The sequence below is a fragment of the Oncorhynchus nerka genome, linkage group LG9b (genome assembly GCF_034236695.1).
Source record: "Oncorhynchus nerka isolate Pitt River linkage group LG9b, Oner_Uvic_2.0, whole genome shotgun sequence".
NCBI lineage: Eukaryota > Metazoa > Chordata > Actinopteri > Salmoniformes > Salmonidae > Oncorhynchus > Oncorhynchus nerka.
This window is the reverse complement of record NC_088424.1, coordinates 14137120-14162583: the sequence shown is the minus strand read 5'-3', so window position 1 is coordinate 14162583 and position 25464 is coordinate 14137120. Positions and strand designations below refer to the sequence as shown.

Here is a 25464-nt window from a genome sequence, read left to right as displayed (position 1 = left end):
CACACACCAAGATGAGTGTGCCATTTGTGTTGGTGCCTTGCACCTTACATCACTTCAATGTTGACCACACTATAAAAGTGACTGTTTTACAGTTTTTACAGACTTACAGTCTATGTACTTTTAATTCAGACATATCAAAACGAAAACTGACTGAAAAAAAGATTGTAAAATGGCTACTATAAGACTTAAAGTGGAAAAGTACACTTAAGAATGTAAAATAACAACTGAAATATGACACTCAAATCCACAGAGAACATTCTTGAATCCTTATGCGTAAAAGACGTGGCACTTATTGTACTTGGCTAGGCTAGATGAGTAACCATCACTGCGCAGCCCAGACACTTGACAGGGGATTTACTTCTTAGGTCAGAGCCGCCTCCTATTAAATGCTGATTGGCCGGACTCAACTAAACCATAGCGACGTGCCCTGTGTTGAGGTTAAGAAACATATGTTTTATTGACTCTTCACTAGTTCGTCAATATAAGATAATCAAGAGGAATATTTCGTATTGTGTGTTGTAGTTTAGTTGAAAAGGGGGCGCGTATAAATAACTTTTTGCACCAACAATTTGCGCCCTCCATCTCCAATTCATCTGTTGAAGGACCCTATATCATTTTGAGATTTTAACAACGACGAATGAAATGGCAGATGAATATGTACTACTTGGAGCGTCGGAGTTCATCAAAGGTAACTAAATAAAAGTAGTTGCGCAACTTGGCTTGAATAACATCCACTTATTGCGCGAGAGTTCATGGACGTGTTGGTCAGGCACATCATTAGATTGCTTTCGCCCACCAACGTTTAGAACGTGATTTAACAGCTGTTTAACTCATTTGTATGTGGAATCAATGCTTTTCATTCGTGTAGTTAGTTTCTATGAGCATTGTTTGTTCAGTTTCTAGTGACTTTAGTACTTTATTAATATCCCAGAACGGAAATTTGATTGCACCAGCCCAAACATAGGCCTACATGGACTCACATTTTAATGGAAGAGTAACTTTATATTTCCGGTGTTAATATGTTTGATGTTTTGGAAGAAACAAAGAAGGCTAAGCCTCGGGAAATGGAAAGGGTTTAAGAACCACCAATGTGGGTCACTGAGCGTGGGAAAATAAATATGATTATTCTTATTGTTGTTATCTCTTTGCCCTTGTTTTACATGGTCTTCATTCTCTTACAGACCGGTTGTATTTTGCAACCCTTAGAACCAAACCGAAAACTACAGCAAACTCTCACTACTTCAGCACAGATGATGAATTTCTCTATGAGAAGTAAGTAGGCCTGTTGTATGGACTACCCTCTTCAAATCAAACCACAGGTTTTCAATGGGTTTCATGTCTGGAGACAGATGTACTGGATACATTTCATGATGCCGTTGACCTTAACAAGTTGTGTGTGTGGCCAATCAGCATTATTTTCATGTAATCTGACCAAAGCACCGGTACCAATCCTATGCCGTTTAGCAAACTCCGGGGGTTTACGGTGCATTCAGAAAGTATTCAGACCCCTTCACTTTTTCCACATTTTGTTACGTTACAGCCTTATTCTAAAATTGATTAAATAAAACATTTTCCTTATCAATCTACACACAATACCCCATAACGACAAAGCAAAAAAGCAAAGTTTTTTTGAAATGTATTAAAAATTGAAAAACTAGTATCACAACTTGTATTCAGGCCCTTTACTCCGGACTTTGTTGAAGCACCTTTGTCAGTGATTACAAACTCGAATCTTCTTAGGTGTGACGCAACAAGCTTGGCACACTTGTATTTTGGGAGTTGCAACCATTCTTCTCTGCAGATCCTCTCAAGCTCTGTCAGGTTGGATGGGGAGCGTCGCTGCACTGCTATTTTCAGCTCTCTCCAGAGATGTCCGATTGGGTTCAAGTCCGGGCTCTGGCTGGGCCACTCAAGGACATTGAGACTTGTCCTGAAGCCACTCTTGCGTTGTCTTGGCTGTGTGCTTAGGGTCATGATCCTGTTGGAAGGTGAACCTTTGCCTCAGTCTGAGGTCCAGAGTGATCAGGAGCAAGTTTTCATCAAGGATCTCTCTGTACTTTGCTCCGTTCATCTTTCCCTCGATCCTGACTAATCTCCCAGTCGCTGCCACTGAAAATCATCCCCACAGCATGATGCTGCCAGCACCATGCTTCACCGTAGGGATGGTGCCAGGTTTCCTCCAGACGTGATGCTTGGCATTCAGGCCAAAGAGTTCAATCTTGGTTTCTCAAGACCAGAGAATCTTGTTTCCCATGGTCAGAGTCCTTTAATTTGGCAAACTCCAAGTGGGGTGTCATGTGCCTTTTACTGAGGAGTGGTTTCCATCTGGCCACTCTACCATAAAGGCCTGATTTGGTGTTATGCTGCAGAGATTTTTGTCCTTCTGGAAGGTTCTCCCATCTCCACAGAGGAACTCTGGAGCTCTGTCAGAGTAACCATCGGGTTCTTGGTCAGCTCCCTGATCATGGCCCTTCTCTCCCGATTGCTGAGTTTGGCTAGGCGGCCAGCTCTAGGACAAGTCTTGGTGGTTCCTAACTTCTTCTATTTAAGAATGAATGAGGCTACAGTGTTTTTGGGGACCTTCAGTGCTGCAGACATTTTTTGGTACCCCAAAAATGTGAGTGTACAATATAGTTTAGCATTTAAATAATTTATTTCATACAGTAATCTTTGCTCACCTTTATCAAGTGTGTCAAAAATGTCAGACCCAACTGTTTTATTATTTAAAAAAATATTTAACATTTATTTCACTAGGAACATCAGTTAAGACATTCTTACCCTGGCCAAACCCTAACCCGGACTACACTGGGCCAATTGTGCACCGCCCTTTGGGACTCCCAATCACGGCCAGTTGTGATACAGCCTGGAATCAAACCAGGGTCTGTAGTGACGCTTCTAAGCACTGAGATGCAGTGCCTTAGACCGCTGCGCCACTCGGGAGTCACTCAGAACACTGTAGCGCACATAGATAAAACACGTGTTGCCTCTGGATTTAGGCTAACCAATAATCAGTAGGTCTAGGCCTAATGGCAACCAGTTACCATGTGTAAAATTGGATTTTATAATCTGATTTCTACATTTAAAAAATGTGTATTACATGTACCTTATTCTGTAGTTGTTAATTTACAGTATTCAGGCCTACGTAATATTACCTTCCTCCACTGAAGAGTAATAGTTATACTATTCCTTACATTATTTACATTTGCTCTCTCGGGCTTGTGTCTCAGCTTCTATGCTGACTTTGGACCCCTGAATCTGGGCATGCTGTACAGGTACTGCTGTAAACTGAACAAGAAGCTCAAGGTAAGACACAGATACATTACCATTACTCCAAGGGGGTTTCCTCAATATGCACTTTACTTTACCCTTTTGATAACCCTTTCCATGAAGTTGCTCCTATTACTGTGTAATCGCAATGTCATTTCCAACACAATCTTTCCTATAAAACCAAACGTAGAAGCCGTTTAACAAACACCTCATGATTTGAAATGTTGATAGTCTGGTTTCTTTCAGTCCTTCACTCATTCCAGAAAGAGGGTGATTCACTACACCAGCTATGACCAGAGGAAGAGGGCCAATGCTGCAGTACTTATTGGTGCCTATTCTGTGAGTGTTCATCTTCTTGTCTTTATTATGTTATTCTCTTATTGTCTCTAATGCGTACGCACGCATGCCCACGTCTGTTTCAGGTGATCTATTTGAAGAGAAGCCCAGAGGAGGCCTACAGGAGCCTCATCTCAGGAAACAATACTGCATATCTGCCTTTCAGGTAAACAAACAAAACACCTCTCCAGCTAACTATTCAGTTACTCTAGCGCCCAATCTTACATTTAGAGGTTGTTAGGCTAATGCTGCGTACATAACACCCTGCATGAATGGTTCATATACAAATACTGCCAAATTTCATGCCGAATGCCTTTATGCCTAACTGCCTAATGTTTGTCACCGATAATGTTAAAGTAGCGTACCGCTGAACAAAGGGGAATATTTGTTGTTTCTTTTCTATAACTGGTATCCATGTGCTCGCATTAGACTCCGATATGCCGCAAATCACAGTTTAGCCGGGCTGTGCCACTGACTGAAATGAGAATGTGGACGAATGATGGCAAAATTCCTGCAGAACTTTCTAGATTCCTGATGACTCAATGCCACATTGTAACCCCATCATCCTGACAACACAGGATGATACGACACCATACCAAATGACACTGTCACCGTTTGGGTGTATGTTGAGTAAATATCATTGGAAACGCTTATAATGAGGTTAGCTGTTGAAGTGACGACCATTTCATGTTCAACAGGATGGTTGGAAATAGTGCTTTTCCAGCAAGCATGTTAGGCCATTTCAACACACTGTGATGCACAGCCAACAATAGTCCCTAAATGTGAAATGAACTCACCATTTGTTCTTCTCTTTTAGGGACGCTGCTCTCGGAGACTGCACGTACAATTTGACCATCCTAGACTGTTTACAAGGAATACGCAAGGTAAAAATGCATTGTTTATTTTCAGTTGAGCCTTGGGTTTCTATTTACTATAAACAAGGAGATATTATTAGACTGTCCCTCTTGTCCTGGGTATTTGGTGTCTTCCAATGCTTGATATTAGTTATAACTGTCAGTAATATGTATTAATACACTTTTTATAAGTAGTACATACTCTTAATAAATGAGTATTCCATCGTGTATTAACAGTTATGGCATTTACAATGGTGTAGCATTTAAACATGTTATAACATATTACCCAGCCTTTTTATGAGTTTGAAAGGACCCATAGACAGGTTAAATAGCCTCAACGAATCCATTTTCTTTCTCAATATCCCCCTCTCTCTCCCTCCCTCTCTCCGTCTTGTTCGCAGTGTTAATCTTTTAGTCCAATTATGCTCACAGGGGGAGAAACATGGTTAGCATGTATCAACATCGAGGAAGGGTTACATCATGGGTTCACTCCAGAATGTTCCGTTCAGATAGAAATATAGAATTTAGATTAGACATGATTCTCAACTATGTAGAATATGGACTCATCTTAGTTCTCTGCAAAACATTTCTATCTGAGCATTTCAAAATGTTCCTCGCCTGGATGCGATCCTGCTCTATGTGTTGGTGGTCACCCTAGCCTTTTAGTCAGGGACTCAATTCTTCACACGCAACCTGGTGTGTGGACTCTATATCCAGTTAATGGATTGGTTAACCAATCAAGTGCCAGCGAATTGTGAAGACCAGAAGGGTTGCGCAATGGAGTGCGTAATCAATAAGAGAAAAAGAGGAGATGAGGAAGAGCCGCAATTTCTCCTGGCCCCACGTTGACACAGGTCCTTGTGACTGCAAGGATATGTCTATAGTAATGACTCTACTGTGTATGTAAGTGGCTACTAAGTACTGGTCTTCTTGTGAACAACAATTAATGTCAGGTTTGATTCAATACCACCCTGTGTGCTTTTTTTATTTTTTTTACATCCGTAGGCCCTGCAATGTGGATTCTTCAACTTTGAGACGTTTGATGTGGAAGAGTATGAGCATTACGAGCGAGTGGAGAATGGAGACATGAACTGGATTATTCCTGGGAAGATTTTGGCCTTTAGTGGACCTCACCCAAGAAGCAAGATAGAGAATGGTGACTTTTCCCTTGCTGCCTATACATGTTTTTCATAGTTCATGGTTTTAAGAGACAATTACAGCGCTTGTCATGTCACAGTAAATGGAATGGCAGTTGATAGTACAGAATACCTACATTTATTTAACTAGGCAAGTCAGTTAAGAACAAATTCTTATTTTCAATGACGGCCTTGGAACAGTGGGTTAACTGCCTTCTTCAGGGGCAGAATGACAGATTTTTTTTTTACCTTGTCAGCTTGGGGATTTGATCTTGCGACCTTTCGGTTACTAGTCCAACACTCTCCACTAGGTTACCTGCCACCCCAAACGACTGTCCTTCATCAACCTCCACTATAATAGCACTGACCCCAACCCTGTCCCCCCCTCCCTCACAGGATACCCTCTCCATGCTCCAGAGGCCTACTTCCGGTATTTCCAGGAGCATCATGTAACCGCCGTGGTGCGGCTCAACAGGAAGATCTACGACGGACGGCGGTTCACTGACGGCGGCTTCGAGCACCATGACCTGTTCTTCGTGGATGGAACCACTCCCAGTGACCTCATCACACGACGCTTCCTCCACGTGTGTGAGAGCACAGAGGGCGCTGTGGCTGTCCACTGCAAGGGTAAGAGGCTTTGTGTGTGTATTAATGAGTTCATAAAGCCGTCATGTACGTTATACTTAGCTCTGCTGTTTGTTCAGTAGTAAATAAGGTCATTATTCAGTGTTGGACTCTAGCATGCAGTGACACAGAGACTCATCATTAGAGGGCAGCAATAGGCTGACATTTCAACAGTAGGCTTACTCCTCTCTCGCCATTACTCTCTATGTCAAGGCTCAGGAGAAGACCCAGGTGCAGACTGTTTCGAAGCAACAAAAGTTTATTACAAAAACAGGGAGGGCATGCAAACGACAGCTCAAGGGCAGGCAGAAGTCAGTACTCCAGGGTGGTATGGCAAGGTACAGGCATGCTCAGGCTCAGGGCAGGAAGAATGGTCAAAACCGGGAATGGTAGAAAAGAGGAACTAGAGACAAGCAGGAGCATGGGACAAAATGCTAGTAGGCTTGATGAAACAAAACAAACTGGCAACAGACAAACGGAGAACACAGGTATAAGTACACTGGGGATAATGCGGAAGATGGAGGGTGGTGAAAACAAGCACAAAGCCAGGTGTGTGACACTCATAAAGAACTGTCTTTTCTCTTCACTCTCACTCTTTTCTGCCCACTCTTCCCCTCTGTCCATTCACAGCGGGTCTGGGTCGTACGGGGACTCTGATAGGTTGTTACCTGATGAAGCACTATCGTTTCACAGCGGCTGACGCCATCGCCTGGATCAGGATCTGCAGGCCTGGATCCATCATCGGACCTCAGCAGGACTTTCTAGAAGAGTAAGGAATAAACCCCAATATGTCACACTAAGACCCAGTGAAAGATACAGTGCATTCAGAAAGTATTCAGACCCCTTGACTTTTTGTAAATGTTGTTATGTTACAGCCTTATTCTAAAATGGATTCAATTGTTTTTTTCTCTCATCAATCTACACACAATATCCCATAATGACAAAGCAAAAATGGACAAAAATGGACACATTTACAAAAGTATTCAGACCCGTTACTCAGTACTTTGTTGAAGCACCTTTGGCAGCAATTACAGCCTTGAGTCTTCTTGGGTATGACGCTACAAGCTTGGCACACCTGTATTTGGATAGTTTCTCCCATTCTTCTCCAGATCCTCTCAAGCTCTGTCAGGTTGGATGGGGAGCGTCGCTTCACAGCTATTTTCAGGTCTCCAGAGATGTTCGATCGGGTTCAAGTCTGGGCCACTCCAGGACATTCAGAGACTTGTCCCGTAGCCACTCCTGCAGAGTCTTGGCTTTGTGCTTAGGGTCGTTGTCCTGTTGGAAGGGGATCCTTCACCCCAGTCTGAGGTCCTGAGCACTCTGGGGAGAGTTTTCATCAAGGATCTCTCTGTGCTTTGCTACGTTCATCTTTCACTCGATCCTGACTAGCCTCCCAGTCCCTGCCGCCGAAAAACATTCCCACAGCCTAATGCTGCCACCACCATGCTTCACCGTAGGGATTGTGCCAGGTTTCCTCCAGATGTGACACTTGACATTCAGGCAAAATAGTTGAATCTTGGTTTCAACAGATCAGAGAATCTTGTTTCTCAAGGTCTGAGAGTCTTTTAGGTGCCTTTTGCCAAACTCAAGCGGGCTGTCATGTGCCTTTTACTGAGGAGTGGCTTCCGTCTGGCCACTCTACCATAAATGCCTGATTGGTGGAGTGCTGCAGAGATGGTTGTCCTTCTGGAGGGTTCTCCCATCCCCACAGAGGAACTCTGGAACTCTGTCAGAGTGACCATCGGGTTCTTGGTTACCTCCCTGACCAAGGCCCTTCTCCCCCGATTGCTCAGTTTGGCCAGGCGGCCAGCTCTAGCAAGAGTCTTGGTGGTTCCAAACTTCTTCTATTTAAGAATGATGGAGACCTTCAATGCTGATGGGGACCTTCAATGCTGTAGACATTTTTTGGTACCCTTCCACAGATATGTGCCTCGACACAATCCTGTCTCGGCGCTCTATGGACAATTCCTTCAACTTCATGGCTTGACATGCACTGTCAACTGTGGGACCTTATATAGGCAGGTGTGTGCCTTTCCAAATCATGTCCAATCAATTGAATTTACCACAGGTGGACTCCAATCAGGTTGTAGAAACATCTCAAGGATGATCAATGGAAACAGGATGCACCTGAGCTCGAGTCGCATAGCAAAGGTTCTGAATACTTATGTAAATAAGGTATTTCTAAAAACCTATTTTCGCTTTGTCATTATGGGGTACTGTGTGTAGATTGAGGAGGAAAACAATTTAATCCATTTTAGTTTATAATCTGCCTCTTATATCTGTGGAAGTTTGGTACAGTTGAATATTTTTCTCCTCCTGACTCCTTATCTCTCTCTTTAGTAAGCAGCACAGTATGTGGGTGCAGGGTGACATGCATCGCACCAAACAGAAGCAGCAGCAGCGTCGCCAGCGGCCAAAGCTGGACCAGGAAGTGACTTGCCTCGTCTCCAGCATGGACGACCTGTCAATCAACACCGTTCTTTATAAGTCCTTCAGCCTGGATGAGGTTAGTGACTTTGGCAATGGTTCTTTGTAGGGTTGGGTAGGTTACTTTCTAAATGTGATTCATTTGTTACCTGTCCAAAATTGTAATCAGTAATGTAATTTTGGGATTTCCCAAACTCAGTAACCTGATTTGATTACTTTCCCTTTAAGAGCATTTTCGTTATGCATCTTGTCCTGGAGGCAGCTCTGCAGAGTGGTCACTAGGTGGCATAGAGTAGCCACAAAGTTATACAATCCAATTTTAAACCTAACCTTAACCACACTGCTAACCCCTAGTGCCTAACCCTAACCTTAAATTAAGACCAAATTGTATTTTTGGTTTTTATACATTTTTACAATATAGACAATTTGTGTTCTGCAGCTGGCCCATCTAGTGGAAATCTCTCAGTTCTGCCTCAAGGACAAGACTCATCCCAATAAATGTCAACCTGCTTAAGAGGCATTAGAAGAAGACATAAGTCAATATTACCAATTGAACAGCAGGATAAATCATTGTTGGAGTTTACATAGCTGGTCATAAATAGATGTTGGATTTTACTTAATGGGTTGGTTATATAGGCTGCTTCTAACACATTGCTTTCTTTTTGCATGTGAAAAATGTATGCCATATGCTGCATTTGCTATAGAGGCCTATTGTTTACGTTTTTGTTGGTGACACTGATATCTTGATAATTTGCAGCTGTTTGGGTCTATCAAAAGAGTGTGAGTTTGAGCATTTGTCCGTTAGGCCTATGTATTTCAAAACATTTTTTTATCAGCTTTCGATTGAGCAATAAAATCCCCACTCGTGGTCTTATTAAACTAGTTTTTGACAGTACGGAGCACAGTACCACAGGGGAGTTTACTGGCTTTCCACTGGGTCATATTAATTATGCCGATTCTGTTACAAAACGAAAGCAAACGGAACAAAATGGGAAGGGACCTACCTGAATTTTCTGATAGGAACTCTTAATTTACTCTGTTTGCTTCAGTTTTTCAAGGCCACTTGAAAATGTACAGTTTTGTCACACAACAACACAATGTCTCAAGTCATTGGATGATATCAGGTATGAAGGGAAGACCGAGATGCAGACCACGTCGAATAAACAATAGTTTAATCTTCTAACAGGAGCAGGCAATAGACAGGTCAAGGCAGGCAGGGGTCATAAAACCAGAGGCCAGGCAACGGTACCAGACCGCAGGCTGGCTCAGGGTCTGGGTAAGGCAGAGGTCGGTAATCCAGAGGGGGGCAGCGGTACAGGTTGGCAGGCAGGCTGTGGGTTGGGCAGGCAGAGTGGTCAGGCAGGCTGTGGGTTGGGCAGGCTGTGGGTTGGGCAGGCAGAGTGGTCAGGCAGGCTGTGGGTTGGGCAGGCAGAGTGGTCAGGCAGGCTGTGGGCAGGCTGTGGGTTGGGCAAGCAGAGTGGTCAGGCAGGCTGTGGGTTGGGCAGGCAGAGTGGTCAGGCAGGCTGTGGGTTGGGCAGGCAGAGTGGTCAGGCAGGCTGTGGGCAGGCTGTGGGTTGGGCAAGCAGAGTGGTCAGGCAGGCTGTGGGTTGGGCAAGCAGAGTGGTCAGGCAGACTGTGGGTTGGGCAGGAAGAGTGGTCAGGCAGGCTGTGGGTTGGGCAGGCAGAGTGGTCAGGCAGGCTGTGGGATGGGCAGGCAGAGTGGTCAGGCTGTGGGTTGGGCAGGCAGAGTGGTCAGGCAGGCTGTGGGTTGGGCAGGAAGAGTGGTCAGGCAGGCTGTGGGTTGGGCAGGGAGAGTGGTCAGGCAGGCTGTGGGTTGGGTAGGCAGAGTGGTCAGGCAGGCTGTGGGTTGGGCAGAGAGAGTGGTCAGGCAGGCTGTGGGTTGGGCAGGCAGAGTGGCAGGTAGGCTGTGGGTTGGGCAGGCAGAGTGGTCAGGCAGGCTGTGGGTTGGGCAGGCAGAGTGGTCAGGCAGGCGAGGGTCAAAACTGGGAGGGCAAGAAAAGAGAGACTAGAAAAAGCAGGTGAAACACAAAACGCTGGTTGACTCGAACAAACAAGACGAACTGGCAACAGACCAACAGAGAACACAGGTATAAATACACAGGGGAAGATGTGCAACACCTGGAGGGGGGTGGAGACGATCACAAAGACAGGTGAAACAGATCAGGGTGTGACAGATGACTTCATATTCCATTCACCCAGTTCAATGTAACAGCAATAGGTTTAGGCTACTACATGATACTCACATTTTCCCTATACCCATCAGGAGGTTGCTAACCTAGCCTATGAATGAAAGCAATAGGTTTAGTCTACTACATGATACTCAGATTGTCCCTATACCCATCAGGAGGTTGCTAACCTAGCCTATGAATGAAAGTTTACAACGTACAGTTGAAGTCGAAAGTTTACATACACCTTAGCCAAATACATTTAAACTCAGATTTTCACAATTCCTGACATTTGGTCCTAGTAGAAATTCACTGTCTTCGGTCAGTTAGGATCACCACTTTATTTTAAGAATGTGAAATATCAGAATAATAGTAGAGTGATTTATTTCAGCTTTTATTTCTTTCATCACATTCCCAGTGGGTCAGAAGTTTACATACACTCAATTAGTATTTGGTAGCATTGCCTTTAAATTGTTTAACTTGGGTCAAACGTTTCGGTTAGCCTTCCACAAGCTTCCCACAATAAATTGGGTGCATTTTGGCCCATTCTTTTGACAGAGTTGGTGTAACTGAGTCAGGTTTGTAGGCCTCCTTGCTCGCACATGCTTTTTCAGTTCTGCCCACAACTTTTCTATAGGATTGAGGTCAGGGCTTTGTGATGGCCACTCCAATACCTTGACTTTGTTGTCCTTAAGCCATTTTGCCACAAATTTGGAAGTATGCTTGGGGTCATTGTCCATTTTGGAAGACCCATTTGCGACCAAGCATTAACTTCCTGACTGATGTCTTGAGATGTTGCTTCAATATATCCACATAATTTTCCCTCCTCATTATGCCATCTATTTTGTGAAGTACACCATGCCCTCCTGCAGCAAAGCACCCCCACACCCCCTCCAGCTAACCGATCGCTGCAGCTGTACATAGTCTATCGGTAAATAGCCCACCCAATTTGACCTACCTTATCCCCATACTGTTTATATTTATTTACTTTTCTGCTCTTTTGCACACCAATATCTCTACCTGTACATGACCATCTGATCATTTATCACTCCAGTGTTAATCTGCAAAATTGTAATTATTCGCCTACCTCCTCATGCCTTTTGCACACAATGTATATAGACTCTCCTTTTTTCTACTCTATTATTGACTTGTTAATTGTTTACTCCATGTGTAACTCTGTGTTGTCTGTTCACACTGCTATGCTTTATCTTGGCCAGGTCGCAGTTGCAAATGAGAACTTGTTCTCAACTTGTCTACCTGGTTAAATAAAGGTGAAATAAAAAATAAAAACATGATGCTGCCACCCCCGTGCTTCACGGTTGGGATGGTGTTCTACGGCTTGCAAGCCTCTCCATTACTCCTCCAAACATAACGATTGTCATGTGCAGTTGCAAACCGTGTCTGGCTTTTTTTATGGCAGTTTTGGAGCAGTGGATTCTTCCTTGCTGAGCGGCCATTCAGGTTATGTCGATATAGGACTCATTTTACTGTGGATATAGATACTTTTGTACCTGTTTCCTCCAGCATCTTCACAAGGTCCTTTGCTGTTGTTCTGGGATTGATTTGCACTTTTCGCACCAAAGTACGTTCATCTCTCGGAGACAGAACTCGTCTCCTTCCTGAGCGGTATGATGGGTCTTGTCCCATGGTGTTTATATTTGCGTACTATTGTTTGTACAGATGAACGTGGTACCTTCAGGAGTTTGGAAATTGCTCCAAAGGATGAACCAGAGTTGTGGAGGTCTACAATCTTTTTTTCCGAGGTCTTGGCTGATTTCTTTTGAATTTGAAGGGAGGACTTGAAATACATCCACAGGTACACCTCCAATTGACTCAAATTATGTAATTTGGCCTATCAGAAGCTTCTAAAGCCATGACATCATTTTCTGGAATTTTCCAAGCTGTTTAAAGGCACAGTCAAGTTAGTGTATATAAGCTTCTGACCCACTGGAATTGTGATACAGTGAATTATAAGTGAAATAATCTATCTGTAAACAACTGTTGGAAAAATTACTTGTGTCACACGCCAAGTAGATGTCCTAACCAACTTACCAAAACTATAGTTTGTTAACAATACATTTGTTGAGTGGTTGAAAAACTAGTTTTAATGACTCCAACCTAAGTGTATGTAAACTTCCAACTTCAACTGTATAGGTGCACACACATCGAGAGACAAGTTTCTATTGGACAAATTCTGGTATGTTTATCCCCATTTTGTTCTGTTTGCTTCCATTTAAGAAGCGTTTTTTCAACAGAATCGGCGGAATGAATACACACCCCTGATCATGCGTAAACGGATTTCACTCTCATAACAGCCATTGTTGTATTCCTTCTCTTCCCTCCGTTTGTGGACTTCCAATGCACAACACATCAGCTGTATGTGACCAGACGAAAATACCTTTCCAAGCCAAACCGCTACACACAGCCTACACCATGTCACCATATTAGCCAAAGTAACGTCATAGCTAATAGAACTAGCGTGTTAGTAAACCCGCTACAATCATGCATTTCACTGGCGGGCCCCGGTGGCAATACTTTTGTAATAGCAAACGCTTACCTTGACTTGGAAGAGTTCCAGTGTTGTTTTGGACAGTCATAGCCACCTAGGTAACATAGCATCCCTCTGTTTGAGCAGGGTGTTTCAGTAGGCTAAACTAGCTGCATTTGCTAGCTAAGTAAGTGAAAGTGAAAAAAATCAATCTTTCTCTCTTGCTTCTCCATCATTTTGGAAGAAATTAATTTGTTAAACTGTTAAGCTATTGTATTTCCCTCTCTTTGAGTCAAATACTCACCATATTTTAAAGACTGCAGTGCTAGCTAGTAGTAGTTTATGCTTTCAGTACTAGTTTAATTCTCTGATCATTTGATTGGGTGGACAACATATCAATTCATGCTGCAAGAGTTCTGATAGGCTGGAGGACGTCCTCCGGAAGTTGTCATAATTACTGTGTAAGCCTATGGAAGGTCTTGAGAACCATGAGCCTCCTAGGTTTTGTATTGAAGTCAGAGGAGGGCGGAAGCTAGCTGTCCTCCGGCTACACCATGGTGCTACCCTACAGAGTGCTGCTGAGGCTACTGTAGACCTTTGAAAAATAGTGTTTTAATCAGTTATTTGGTGACGTGATTATATTTAGTATAGTTTTATCTAAAAAGGATAACTTTTTAGATAAAAAAAAGCTGAAGGGGGGGGTTCGCCCAGGGAGCCATACTAGCTAGAACCGCCACTTCGAGTCACGACCACTCACACTGTAGCCTAAACATAGTCCAGTTCAAAGTGAATGGCACAGATCTATATATGGCAATGGCTATTTACATATAGGCCTACTACAGCTCTGATTGGTTATGGCGCACCGGTCTGTGTAGAGTACAGGCCTGATTCGAGCCTGTCAATGCAATAGAATCCTACTCCAATGCACTCTACCTACAAGACAATCTCTAGCAAAGTTAATTTAGCATACCGTCTTCATTGTTTGTTTTGTTACGATATGTTACATTGAATGTGGTTAATATTGCCACAGTAGAGCGAAACGTTGATAGTGTTAACTAAAGAGGAAAACTCTAGAAAATTGAGTGAAGTTCAATCGAGTGCTTCTTTGTGCGGGCCGAGGGGAGCTGAGCGCCCACGCATGTGTGCAGCTTAAAGGAACATTGCTATTGAGCATGTTTTGGATGCTCTGGATCGACGTGTACCACAGCGTGTTCCAGGTCCTGCCAATATCCAGCAACTTCACACAGCCATTGAAGAGGCATGGGACAAAAAACATTCCACAGGCCACAATTAACAGCCTGACCAACTCTATGCAAAGGAGATGTGTTGCGCTACATGAGACAAATGGTGGTAACACCAGATACTGACTGGTTTTCTGATTCACACCCCTACCATTTTTTAAGGTATCTGTGACCAACAGATGCATACTGTATCTGTATTGGCAGGACCTGTACATAGCACCTGTACATAGCCCATCTGTAAATAGCCCAAACAACTACCTCATCCCCTACTGTATTTATTTATTTATCTTGCTCCTTTGAACCCCAGTATTTCTACTTTGCACATTCATCTACTGCACATCTACCATTCCAGTGTTTAATTGCTATATTGTATTTACTTTGCCACCATGGCCTATTTATTGCCTTACCTCCCTTATCTCACCTCATTTGCACACATTGTATATAGACTTGTTTTTCTACTGTATTATTGACTGTATGTTTGTTTACTCCATGTGTAACGCTGTGTTGTATGTGTCGAACTGCTTTGCTTTATCTTGGCCAGGTCGCAGTTGTAAATGAGAACTTGTTCTCAACTTGCCTACCTGGTTATAAAGGTGAAATAAAAATAAATAAATACATTCCCAGTCATGTGAAACCCATAGATATGGGCGTAAATTAATTTATTTCAATTGACTGATATGAACTGTAACTCAGTAAAAGCTTTACATTTTTGCATGTTGCGTTTATTTTTTTTTCAGTTTAGATAATATGTGATATCCAAATCGCCCGTAGGCTACACCACTGCTGTTATCCTTACCTCCAAGCATTTATTCAAGTTGGATAATCTTTGATTGCCAAACAGCAGTCACTCCATTGGACTATATGCCTTCAAAAGCCTATTCCTGCTCTTTCCCCGAGATTCATCAAACGCATTTGGTGTGTCATCATAGTGGTCTCTGACTTGTGGTCAGACTCGCTCAGGCGGAAACAAATGTAAACTTGAGCCTTTTTTTCAATGCTGATTTGAATGTCATTGAGAAAACAAAAAGGTGTCCAAATAAAATGATGCAAACATCCTTTCTGAATTTAAAAGTAATCCTAGAAGTAATCATCTAGTTTTTCAAAAGTATCTGTAATCTGATTACTATACATATCTGTTACATGTAACGGATTACATCTAATCCGTTACCCCCCCATCCCTGTTTGTATGTTTTACTTTTTAACTTTATTTATAGACTTAAGATATAACAACAAAAACAGTACAACCCCAACCCCTCATTCTCCCATCCATCTCCTCCCTCCCTCCCTTCCTCCCTCCCTCCCTACAAACCACCCACCCACCAAGGCATCTATAAAAGTAAGTTAAATAGGACAGAAAAACAGAAACAAACAGTAATAGAAATAAAAACAATGGGGATAAAGTTATATAAAAATTCTTATCAGCACAAATGGCCACTAGAACAGACATGACCGCTTACCAAACTATGCAAGTTACACTAAGTAAAATACTTTCCATGTATTGTGTTAATGGGGACCAGTTTAAGTCAAACTGTTGTTGGGACCCATGCACAGTGTACCTAACCTTCTCCAGAGGCAGAGATGACATCACCTCCTTAACCCACTGCATAAAGGAGGGCGGCTTTCGCATTTGCCTGATGCTTGGTAGCATTCTGGTCTAGGGGAAGTACCCCAAAAATGTCAGGGACCGGGTTGGTGCTAACAGTTGTATTACACATATGTGAGAATGCCTCTCAAATGGGTCCCAGAAGCCAGTCAAAGATTGGCATGACCAAAACATATGTCCCACAGTCGCTGGACTCTGGTGGCATCTCAAAGGTGAAAGCACCAATTTGTAAGTCGCTCTGGATAAGAGCGTCTGCTAAATGACTTAAATGTAAATGTAAATGTCAACATTTGGGTGTATTTTTCCCAATCTGTCATTTGACAAAAGCCCACGCCTTATTCAAAATGATGATGTGTGGATACACTCAATACTCTGTTGCAATATGTCATCGTGTAGCTCGCCACCTACAGTGGGGCAAAAAAGTATTTAGTCAGCCACCAATTGTGCAAGTTCTCTCACTTAAAAAGATGAGAGGCCTGTACTTTTCATCATAGGTACACTTCAACTATGACAGACAAAATGAGAAGAAAAAAAATCCAGAAAATCACATTGTAGGATTTGTTATGAATTTATTTGCAAATTATGGTGGAAAATAAGTATTTGGTCAATAACAAAAGTTTATCTCAATACTTTGTTATATACCCTTTGTTGGCAATGACAGAGGTCAAACGTTTTCTGTAAGTCTTCACAAGGTTTTCACACACTGTTGCTGGTATTTTTGCCCATTCCTCCATGCAGATCTCCTCTAGAGCAGAGATGTTTTGGGGCTGTTGCTGGGCAACATGGACTTTCAACTCCCTCCAAAGATTTTCTATGGGGTTGAGATCTGGAGACTGGCTAGGCCACTCCAGGACCTTGAAATGCTTCTTACAAAGCCACTCCTTCGTTCGGCGGTGTGTTTGGGATCATTGTCATGCTGAAAGACCCAGTCACGTTTCATCTTCAATGCCCTTGCTGATGGAAGGAGGTTTTCACTCAAAATCTCACGATACATGGCCCCATTCATTCTTTCCTTTACACGGATCAGTCGTCCTGGTCCCTTTGCAGAAAAACAGCCCCAAAGCATGATGTTTCCTCCCCCATGCTTCACAGTAGGTATGGTGTTATTTGGATGCAACTCAGCATTCTTTGTCCTCCAAACACGACGAGTTGAGTTTTTACCAAAAAGTTCTATTTTGGTTTCATCTGACCATATGGCATTCTCCCAATCTTCTTCTGGATCATCCAAATGCTCTCTAGCAAACTTCAGACGGGCCTGGACATGTACTGGCTTAAGCAGGGGGACACGCCTGGCACTGCAGGATTTGAGTCCCTGGCGGCGTAGTGTGTTACTGATGGTAGGCTTTGTTACTTTGGTCCCAGCTCTCTGCAGGTCATTCACTAGGTCCCCCCGTGTGGTTCTGGTTTTGCTCACCGTTCTTGTGATAATTTTGACCCCACGGGGTGAGATCTTGCGTGGAGCCCCAGATCGAGGGAGATTATCAGTGGTCTTGTATGTCTTCCATTTCCTAATAATTGCTCCCACAGTTGATTTCTTCAAACCAAGCTGCTTACCTATTGCAGATTCAGTCTTCCCAGCCTGGTGCAGGTCTACAATTTTATTTCTGGTGTCCTTTGACAGCTCTTTGGTCTTGGCCATAGTGGAGTTTGGAGTGTGACTGTTTGAGGTTGTCTTTTATACTGATAACAAGTTCAAACAGGTGCCATTAATACAGGTAACAAGTGGAGGACAGAGGAGCCTCTTAAAGAAGAAGTTACAGGTCTGTGAGAGCCACAAATCTTGCTTGTTTGTAAGTGACCAAATACTTATTTTCCACCATAAATTCATTAAAAATCCTACAATGTGATTTTCTGGATTTTTTTTCTAATTTTGTCTCGACTGGACACTTATTGGGCTCAAGTGGAAATGAAGGGAAATGTTTTTTGGCAAAGCTGCGAGTTTGCAGGTATCTAAAAAAAAAGTGGGTATTGGGAATATTATGGTCAACCCTCAGAGTATCGAATGAGACAAATGTGTTATCAACAAATAGGTCACAAAAAAACAGCAGACCGTTCCTAGGCCAGAACTGGAATGCCGTGTCAATCTGTGACGCTGGGAAGAGATGATTAGATGTTAATGGAGAGAAGCCACTTGCTTGTTAAAAGCTAAAGTGACTTTGGAATTGGGACAAGATTTTAAGGGAGTTAACAATGGGGTTCAAAACATGGATGCCAAGGTTTATGGGCATTGGGGAGCACAGGAGCGATACCGGAGACATTGGAAGGCTTGACTGTAACTCTATGATGGCCCAAGTTGGGCCGTCCTTGTTTTCAAATGTAGAAACCCAATAAACACATTTAGAAATATTTGCTGACCAGTAGTAGTGTAAAAAAGCCTGTGGGCTTAGGCCTCTCTAGATATACCTTTCTCATTCGTGGATTTGACTTATTCCAAATGAAGTTGGAAATGTAGCTGTCCAGTTGTTTGAACATCGACTTTGGCAGAAAAATTGCCATCATTTGGAATAGGTACAAAAACCTAGGTAGTACAAGGCATCTTAACAGAATGAATGCGACCTGCTAATGAAATGGGAAGAGACGAGCACCTAATGAAATCCTGCTTAGTGCGCTCCAGGATTGTTTTGAAGTTATGTTTAGACAGAGCCTTAAAGCCTTAAACCTTTATCCCCAAATAACTAAAGACCTGATGCTTAAATGGGAAATTGGCATACACAATTCCTTCTGCGAATGGATTAATGGGGAGGAGCACACTTTTTGTTAGGTTTAGCTGACAACCAGAGAATGGCCCAAAACCTTGTAGCATGTCTAAGAGAGCGGGCATAGGGTTAGAGATGTATAAAAGAAGATTGTCTTCATATAAGGACACCTTGTGAGTTATGTCGCCCCTTAGTATTCCCTTAATCCTCTCCTCCGCCCGCAGGGCGATAGCAAGAGGCTTACACAGATATAAGCAACCCTAACCTATACGGATAAACAGCAACCCTGCCTGGCCCTCTGTGGAGAGGAAGTAGCTGGAGGTAACATTGTTGGTGTGAACAGAAGCCACTGGGGATGAGTACAACATCTTAATCCAGGAAAGGAATGACAGGACCCCGGTCGAAAGCCTTTTCAGCATAAGAGATGACAACTTCTGGCTGTAGAGTTGAGTGGGCAGAATAAAGAACATTTAAATAGGCTGCGAATATTATAGAAAGATTGCCTACCTGAGATAAATCCGGTTTGGTCAGAGTTAGTTTGTATGTTTTTTAAATGTGATTTTACAGTTTGAATGGGGTGTCCTGGGTCCTGTTCTGAAGGGTGTAATGTCGCAGAACGTTCAGATAGAAATGTATTGTGCAACAAACACAGGGCTGCCAAACTCAACCAGTGCATATTGAAAAAGCTCAACGAATTTGCGGGCCAGACATAACCTATTATATTTGTTAAAAACATTTTTTTGCGTAGTCCTACAACTGCTACCCATGTCCATTTTACAATGTCCACTTATCTACGTAGGATTCTGCATATAGCATTTTAACATATTGAAACAAAAGAAGAGATATTTGTCCAGTCTTTGCTGCTACGCTTGTGCATTCCTGTGACCTTAATCAAAAATTATTTCATAACGCCGAATAACAAAAACATAGCTCGGTTGTTGTAACATTTAAAAAAAAAAAAAACATTTCTTGCACTGCATGGATCACTGGTGTGGCAGAAAGCAACATTGCTGTATGGTGCACTCAAAATGTCTTGATTTGAGTAGGTAGCCTAGGCTACTTCTCAAATGTTGCTGTAATAGTCCCACATATTTCTCCTTTGCATGGTTGTTAGGCATTTTATGAATAATGACTAAACAATATTTACATTTAAATAGAACTATAACTAATTAAACTCTAACCTGTTTTACAAAATCTGATTAATAATGTTAGTTCCTAAGGAAGAGGTTATGTAGCATGGACAAGGGGTAATTGGAAATGATAACCATTGTGGATGAAGGAATGTATGTGTGTGTGTCTAAAGTAAGCAAAGAGTGTCATTAACCTATGTTTGAACCGACTCAGCTATAACTCTGTGGCGATCAAATAAGACAGCGAGAGCCCCTCCAGGTTTTCCTTATCTGGAACTGTCTGCTAAGTGGTAATAGACTATGGTGAGACTATACCAGATATAGTGTGTCAGGTATGTGCGCTAGTGAGTTGGAATTAACTTTTGAACCTGCTTTGTCCTGGTCGAGAGGAGGAGAGACATTTTATAACCTATGACTTCATATGTGATATATAAACTGTTGTACATGGTTCTATGAGCAGCGCTCTCGAGAATGCTATTGGCTAATTTTGATAGACTGGTCTCTGTCTGTTTTATGCAAATGAGGATCTTACAAATTCTTAGAAACAGACAGTGATTTCAATTGAATTGGTTAATGAATATATATATATATAGGAATTGTTAAATTCCTTTGACAATGGTGTTTTGTTTTTTTGGCTAGTCAATGTCAAGCTACAACATATTTGCCAGACCACAACATATTTGTAGCTTAGCTAGGACTGTGGCATGTGTCTGTACACTTTCCCTCTGCTGCGAGCTGTAAATGGGACACACAAAAGCAACGTAAACGGGACACAGAAAAGCAACGCAAATGAACTTTGAATTCACCTATTGCGGGCGCATCAGGTTGTAATTTTGTAAAGTTTACTAATTTATACTCGCTTGTGTGTCCTATTGTCCTTTAGTAGTAATTTATACCCTCGTGGGAATCCTTTATCTTAACTCTTTTGATAACCAAGATGACATTTTATGTAGGTTACAGCAATGACTAGTCGGTACCGAAACTCGGCATGGACATTTGGCTTACAACACTTTTAAACACTGGCTGGCCCGGGCATTGCTTGCTGTGACTTCTAGTGCAGCGCATAGCAGGCGGTATGGAAGTGGGCCAAAATGAATTGACATCCCAAATCTTTTCACGGGCCAGATAGAAATGTGTCACGTGCCAGACTCGGCCCGTATTTGACACATGTGGTGTTACATATAGGACTGTCTGTCAGGTACAATAAGGATTCAGGTCAGTTTTATTCATTGCATTATAATCTGAAATGGTCTGACCCTGTCTAAGTCTTTTGAGGGCTGGCATTTTCCTTAGGATGTGAAATGATTGCGACTGCATGTCTTGGTTTGTCGCCCTCTCTCTGTCATCTGCAGAATAACTACAGGGAGTGTCTGACCCAAGGAGATAAACTCAGGGATTTGAAAGGCCGTCGCTCATCCAGGTCTGCCACCACTTCACGGTATGTGCGTGTGCTGTGCGAAAGTGAATGTGGTTAAACATCCATCAATACTTTGTTGACGTTGATTGCATCGTACATCGACAGACATAACCCTGCGTTCAACTTTAGAGCTATACTATTTTTAAATGGTTATAAAGCCTTATTTTTTGTTTTACCATCCTTCTCCAGGTTGAATTTGACAAAGACCAGTCAGACCTCTATCACCCCTCCCAAGTGTTCCAGGCTATCTCAGGTCCCTGTCCCCTTCTCCTCCTCCTCTTCTCCCAAGAGGCTGGTGCAAAGCTCCTCATCATCAGCTAGTAACCTTAAGAGGTGAGTTTCTGTGTGTGTGATGTGTGTGTTTTTGTGCCATCTTCATATGTGTTCAGGTATGTACAGTTGAAGTCGGAAGTTTACATACACTTAGGTTGGAGTCATTAAAACTAGTTTTTCAACCACTCCACTAATTTCTTCTTAACAGACTATAGTTTTGGCAAGTCGATTAGGACATCTACTTTGTGCATGACACAAGTCATTTTTCCAACAATTGTTTACAGACAGATTATTTCACTTATAATTAACTTTATCACAATTCCAGTGGGTCAGAAGTTTACATACACTAAGTTGACTGTGCTTTTAATCAGCTTGGAAAAATCCAGAAAATGATGTCATGGCTTTAGAAGCTTCTGATAGGCTAAATGACACCATTTGAGTCAATTGGAGGTGTACCTGTGGATGTACATTGGGGCAAAAAAGTATTTAGTCAGCCACCAAATGTGCAAGGTCTCCCACTTAAGAAGATGAGAGAGGCCTGTAATTTTCATCATAGGTACACTTCAACTATGACAGACAAAATGAGAAAAAAAATCCAGAAAATCACATTGTAGGATTTTTTATGAATTTATTTGCAAATTATGGTGGAAAATAAGTATTTGGTCACCTACAAACAAGTGGGAGAACTTTCACAAGTGGGAGAAATTGCACAATTGGTGGCTGACTAAATACTTTTTTGCCCCACTGTATTTCAAGTCCTACCTTCAAACTCAGTGCCTCTTTGCTTGACATCATGGGAAAATCAAAAGAAATCAGCCATGATATCAAAAAAAAAAATTGTAGACCTCTACAAGTCTGGTTCATCCTTGGGAGCGATTTCCAAACGCCTGAAGGTACCACGTTCATTTGCACAAACAATAGTACGTAAGTATAAACACCATGCAGCCGTCATACCACTCAGGAAGGAGACACGTTCTGTCTCCTAGAGATTAATGTATTTTGGTGCGAAAAGTGCAAATCAATCCCAGAACAACAGAAAAGGACCTTGTGAAGATGATGGAGGAAACAGGTACAAAAGTATCTATATCCACAGTAAAACGAGTCCTATATCAACATAACCTGAAAGGCCACTCAGCAAGGAAGAAGCCACTGCTCCAAAACTGCCATAAAAAAGCCAGACTACAGTTTGCAACTGCAGATGGGGACAATGATCGTACTTTTTGGAGAAATGTCTGACATTTCACATTCTTAAAATAAAGTGGTGATCCTAACTGACCTAAGACAGTGAATCTTTACAAGGATTAAATGTCAGGACTTGTGAAAAACTGAGTTTAAATGTAGTTGGCTAAGGTGTATGTAAACTTCCGACTTCAACTGTATGATCTCTCCCTTTGTCTCTCTCTCTCCTTCTAGTCCCTTTAGCCTGAGTATGTTCAGCTCTAAGGCTACTACCATTCACTGAGCCCACGTTGATCACTGACTTTTCATCTTTGACCTTCTGACCTTCCAGTTGACCCCAGGAGACAGGAGGTTAACCCCCTCAACCGCTGGAGAAATGTGCATGATAGTCTCTGTTATAAATGCACGTTAAATAACATTTAATAATACAACAAAAAAATTCTAATCTACCCCTGAGATCTACTCTGTAAAAAATAATATTTGTAGCAATTGGATTTGTAGACATGATCTCGTTTCAATCAATGTAATTGTTTGATTTCAAAATGGGTTTATTATCATTGTAATTGTGTGCAAGGAGAATGTTTATCATGGCTTTCTCTTATTCAGTTATTTAATTGATTTATATTGTGTGATTGATGCTGTAAAAGAGGACACATCCTACTGTACACTCAATTGATTCATGAGTGGCTGTCTTATGAATGTTGTCATTCAGGAGATCCATTTGTTTTATGTGAATACACATTTGGATTGTAACAGAAGTGACTCTGGTTGAGCACTTTTTTTCTGACTTGTTTTTACGACTCTTGTTGACAGGCTCGAGACAATTGTTTTGTTTTAAATGACTTTAAGTAGTAGGCCTGTATGGCGTATATGGAATGTATTTCTGCAAACTTTGCAGAAATACTATTGGTACATTGTCATTTAAATTTGATTAAAATCATTCCTTGTTAAAATAAGTTGTCTTTCTCTGCAAATGTTATTTGACTCATAAACATGGCAGGTTAAGACACATTTTTCGGCTTATTAATATCTCCAACAATAAAATAGGGACCATGTATAGCAGTTGTAAGGGCAGGAAATCAACAGAAGTCAAGGCAGATTGAAGTGCTACCTTTAAAAATATATATATATTTGCAGATCTTGTGTTTACACAGGCAGCCCAATTCTGATTATTTTTTTCCACTAATTGGTATTTTATGACCAATCAGATTACTTCACAAGATGTTTTTCAGAATTGATCTGATTGGTCAAAATACCAAAAAATACCAGTGAAAAAAATATCAGAATTGGGCTGCCTGTGTAAACGCAGCCTTAGTGATCCAATGGTGAATATGCCATAGGCCTACTTGGCCTCATACGTGACCATACCATTACCAAATTGTAAACCAATTAACTGGTTCTACAATGTAAAAGGCAATTTATATATCCGTCTTTACTTTGATACATTTGTATATATCAGAAATAACATCACAGTTAATAAATTGAACACTTTCAATACTTTTCTAACAACTCATAGTAACCTCCCTAGGCTTGGACTCTCAAATGAGGAGCGCAGGCCATGTATATACATATATTTATGACCAATTAGATCAGCTCTTTTGCCAATAATTGGGCAAAATATCAGAATTGGGCTGCCTGTGTAAACGCAGCAAGAGAAACTAGACTCATGCACAGATGGAGCGCTCCAAACAAAAGTACATAAATGTTATGTAATAAATCAAAACTTCTTTCTCACAAGTGTAATGTAGGCCTAGTTTGGGAACACTGCAAACAAGGTGTCCACTCCATAGCCGTGGGAAGATGTGGGGGTACTGAGAATTCTTTTGAAAACGTTTTTTCGTCCGTGCTACAGACGACTATATCGGCCCGTTAATTCAGGACTAGTGAAGGCCCAGTGCATAACCTTCGTGAACTATTTCATTTTTTATGTCACGCCGGGAATAAGAACAGAAGGTATAGATGTCGACTAACCAAACACTTACATTCTAGAACACTGGGTATGACGTGGGTTAACGTAAATTCATTATTGACGATTTATCGGGTGGCCTAAATTCAAATCAAATCACATTTTAATGATAAACATTCAGAGTGTATTCCTGGTGAGAGGAGCCAATTTCATTATCAAAAAAGATGTATTATATACAATGTGACGAAAGTATTTTCATTTAGACGTGTCATTGTTTGTGAAAATGTGGTGAATGAATAGTTGATTTAAGGGATGGTCCTTGGTTACCCTTAGTCACTTCTTCCGTCCCCTCAGAGGGGCACACGCATTGGCCCCCTAGATTGGGCAATTCCATTCAACTCTGTTTGAACTTTAGTCACCCAACAACAAAGGGACCAAATGAATGACCAGCTGTACAGATTTCATTCATAGCATTCTTCATCTTGCCCCAGAGTAACCCCTGTTCCAGTTAAATGACCTCACACAGACACTCTCTCCCAACCTGTGCTTGTGGCTCAGACCGCAAATCAATGATTGCATCTCTGCTCAAAGGTCACACTTTCAATTGTTTTGAATGGCTCCCGTCTTAGGTTTACTTTAGGATGGAATGGCGGGTAAGGTTCGCTAAATCTCAGATCTGTATGTGCTTTAAGCCAAACGGT

At 41.9% G+C, this 25464-nt stretch overlaps 1 protein-coding gene across 3 annotated transcripts; it reads left to right on the top strand.

The window, feature by feature from the left end:
- Positions 1-375: 375 nt before the first annotated feature.
- LOC115114311 (dual specificity protein phosphatase CDC14AB-like) lies at positions 376-23829 on the top strand. 3 transcript variants are annotated; one of them, XM_029642438.2, is made up of 13 exons: positions 376-688; positions 1182-1272; positions 3228-3303; positions 3499-3606; positions 3690-3769; positions 4421-4487; positions 5463-5613; positions 5990-6220; positions 6848-6986; positions 8558-8723; positions 21341-21426; positions 21595-21738; positions 23189-23829. In XM_029642438.2, exons 1-13 carry the CDS (start codon positions 643-645, stop codon positions 23190-23192), a joined length of 1389 nt encoding a protein of 462 aa, XP_029498298.1. In that variant the 5' UTR covers positions 376-642; the 3' UTR covers positions 23193-23829. The 3 variants fall into 3 exon arrangements, with proteins under 3 accessions (XP_029498298.1, XP_029498296.1, XP_029498297.1); XM_029642436.2 differs by having other exon boundaries at positions 377-688; positions 23092-23829; XM_029642437.2 differs by having other exon boundaries at positions 377-688; positions 3514-3606; positions 23092-23828.
- Positions 23830-25464: the final 1635 nt, after the last annotated feature.

Excerpts from the sequence above, each read along its gene's own strand:
- LOC115114311 (XM_029642436.2), top strand. The coding sequence starts at position 643 with ATGGCAGATGAATATGTACTACTTGGAGCGTCGGAGTTCATCAAAG. Across the intron at positions 3,304-3,498 it reads AACTGAACAAGAAGCTCAAG|TCTGGTTTCTTTCAGTCCTT; the intron begins GTAAGACACAGA and ends AAATGTTGATAG. Across the intron at positions 21,739-23,091 it reads TCAGCTAGTAACCTTAAGAG|TCCCTTTAGCCTGAGTATGT; the intron begins GTGAGTTTCTGT and ends CTCTCCTTCTAG.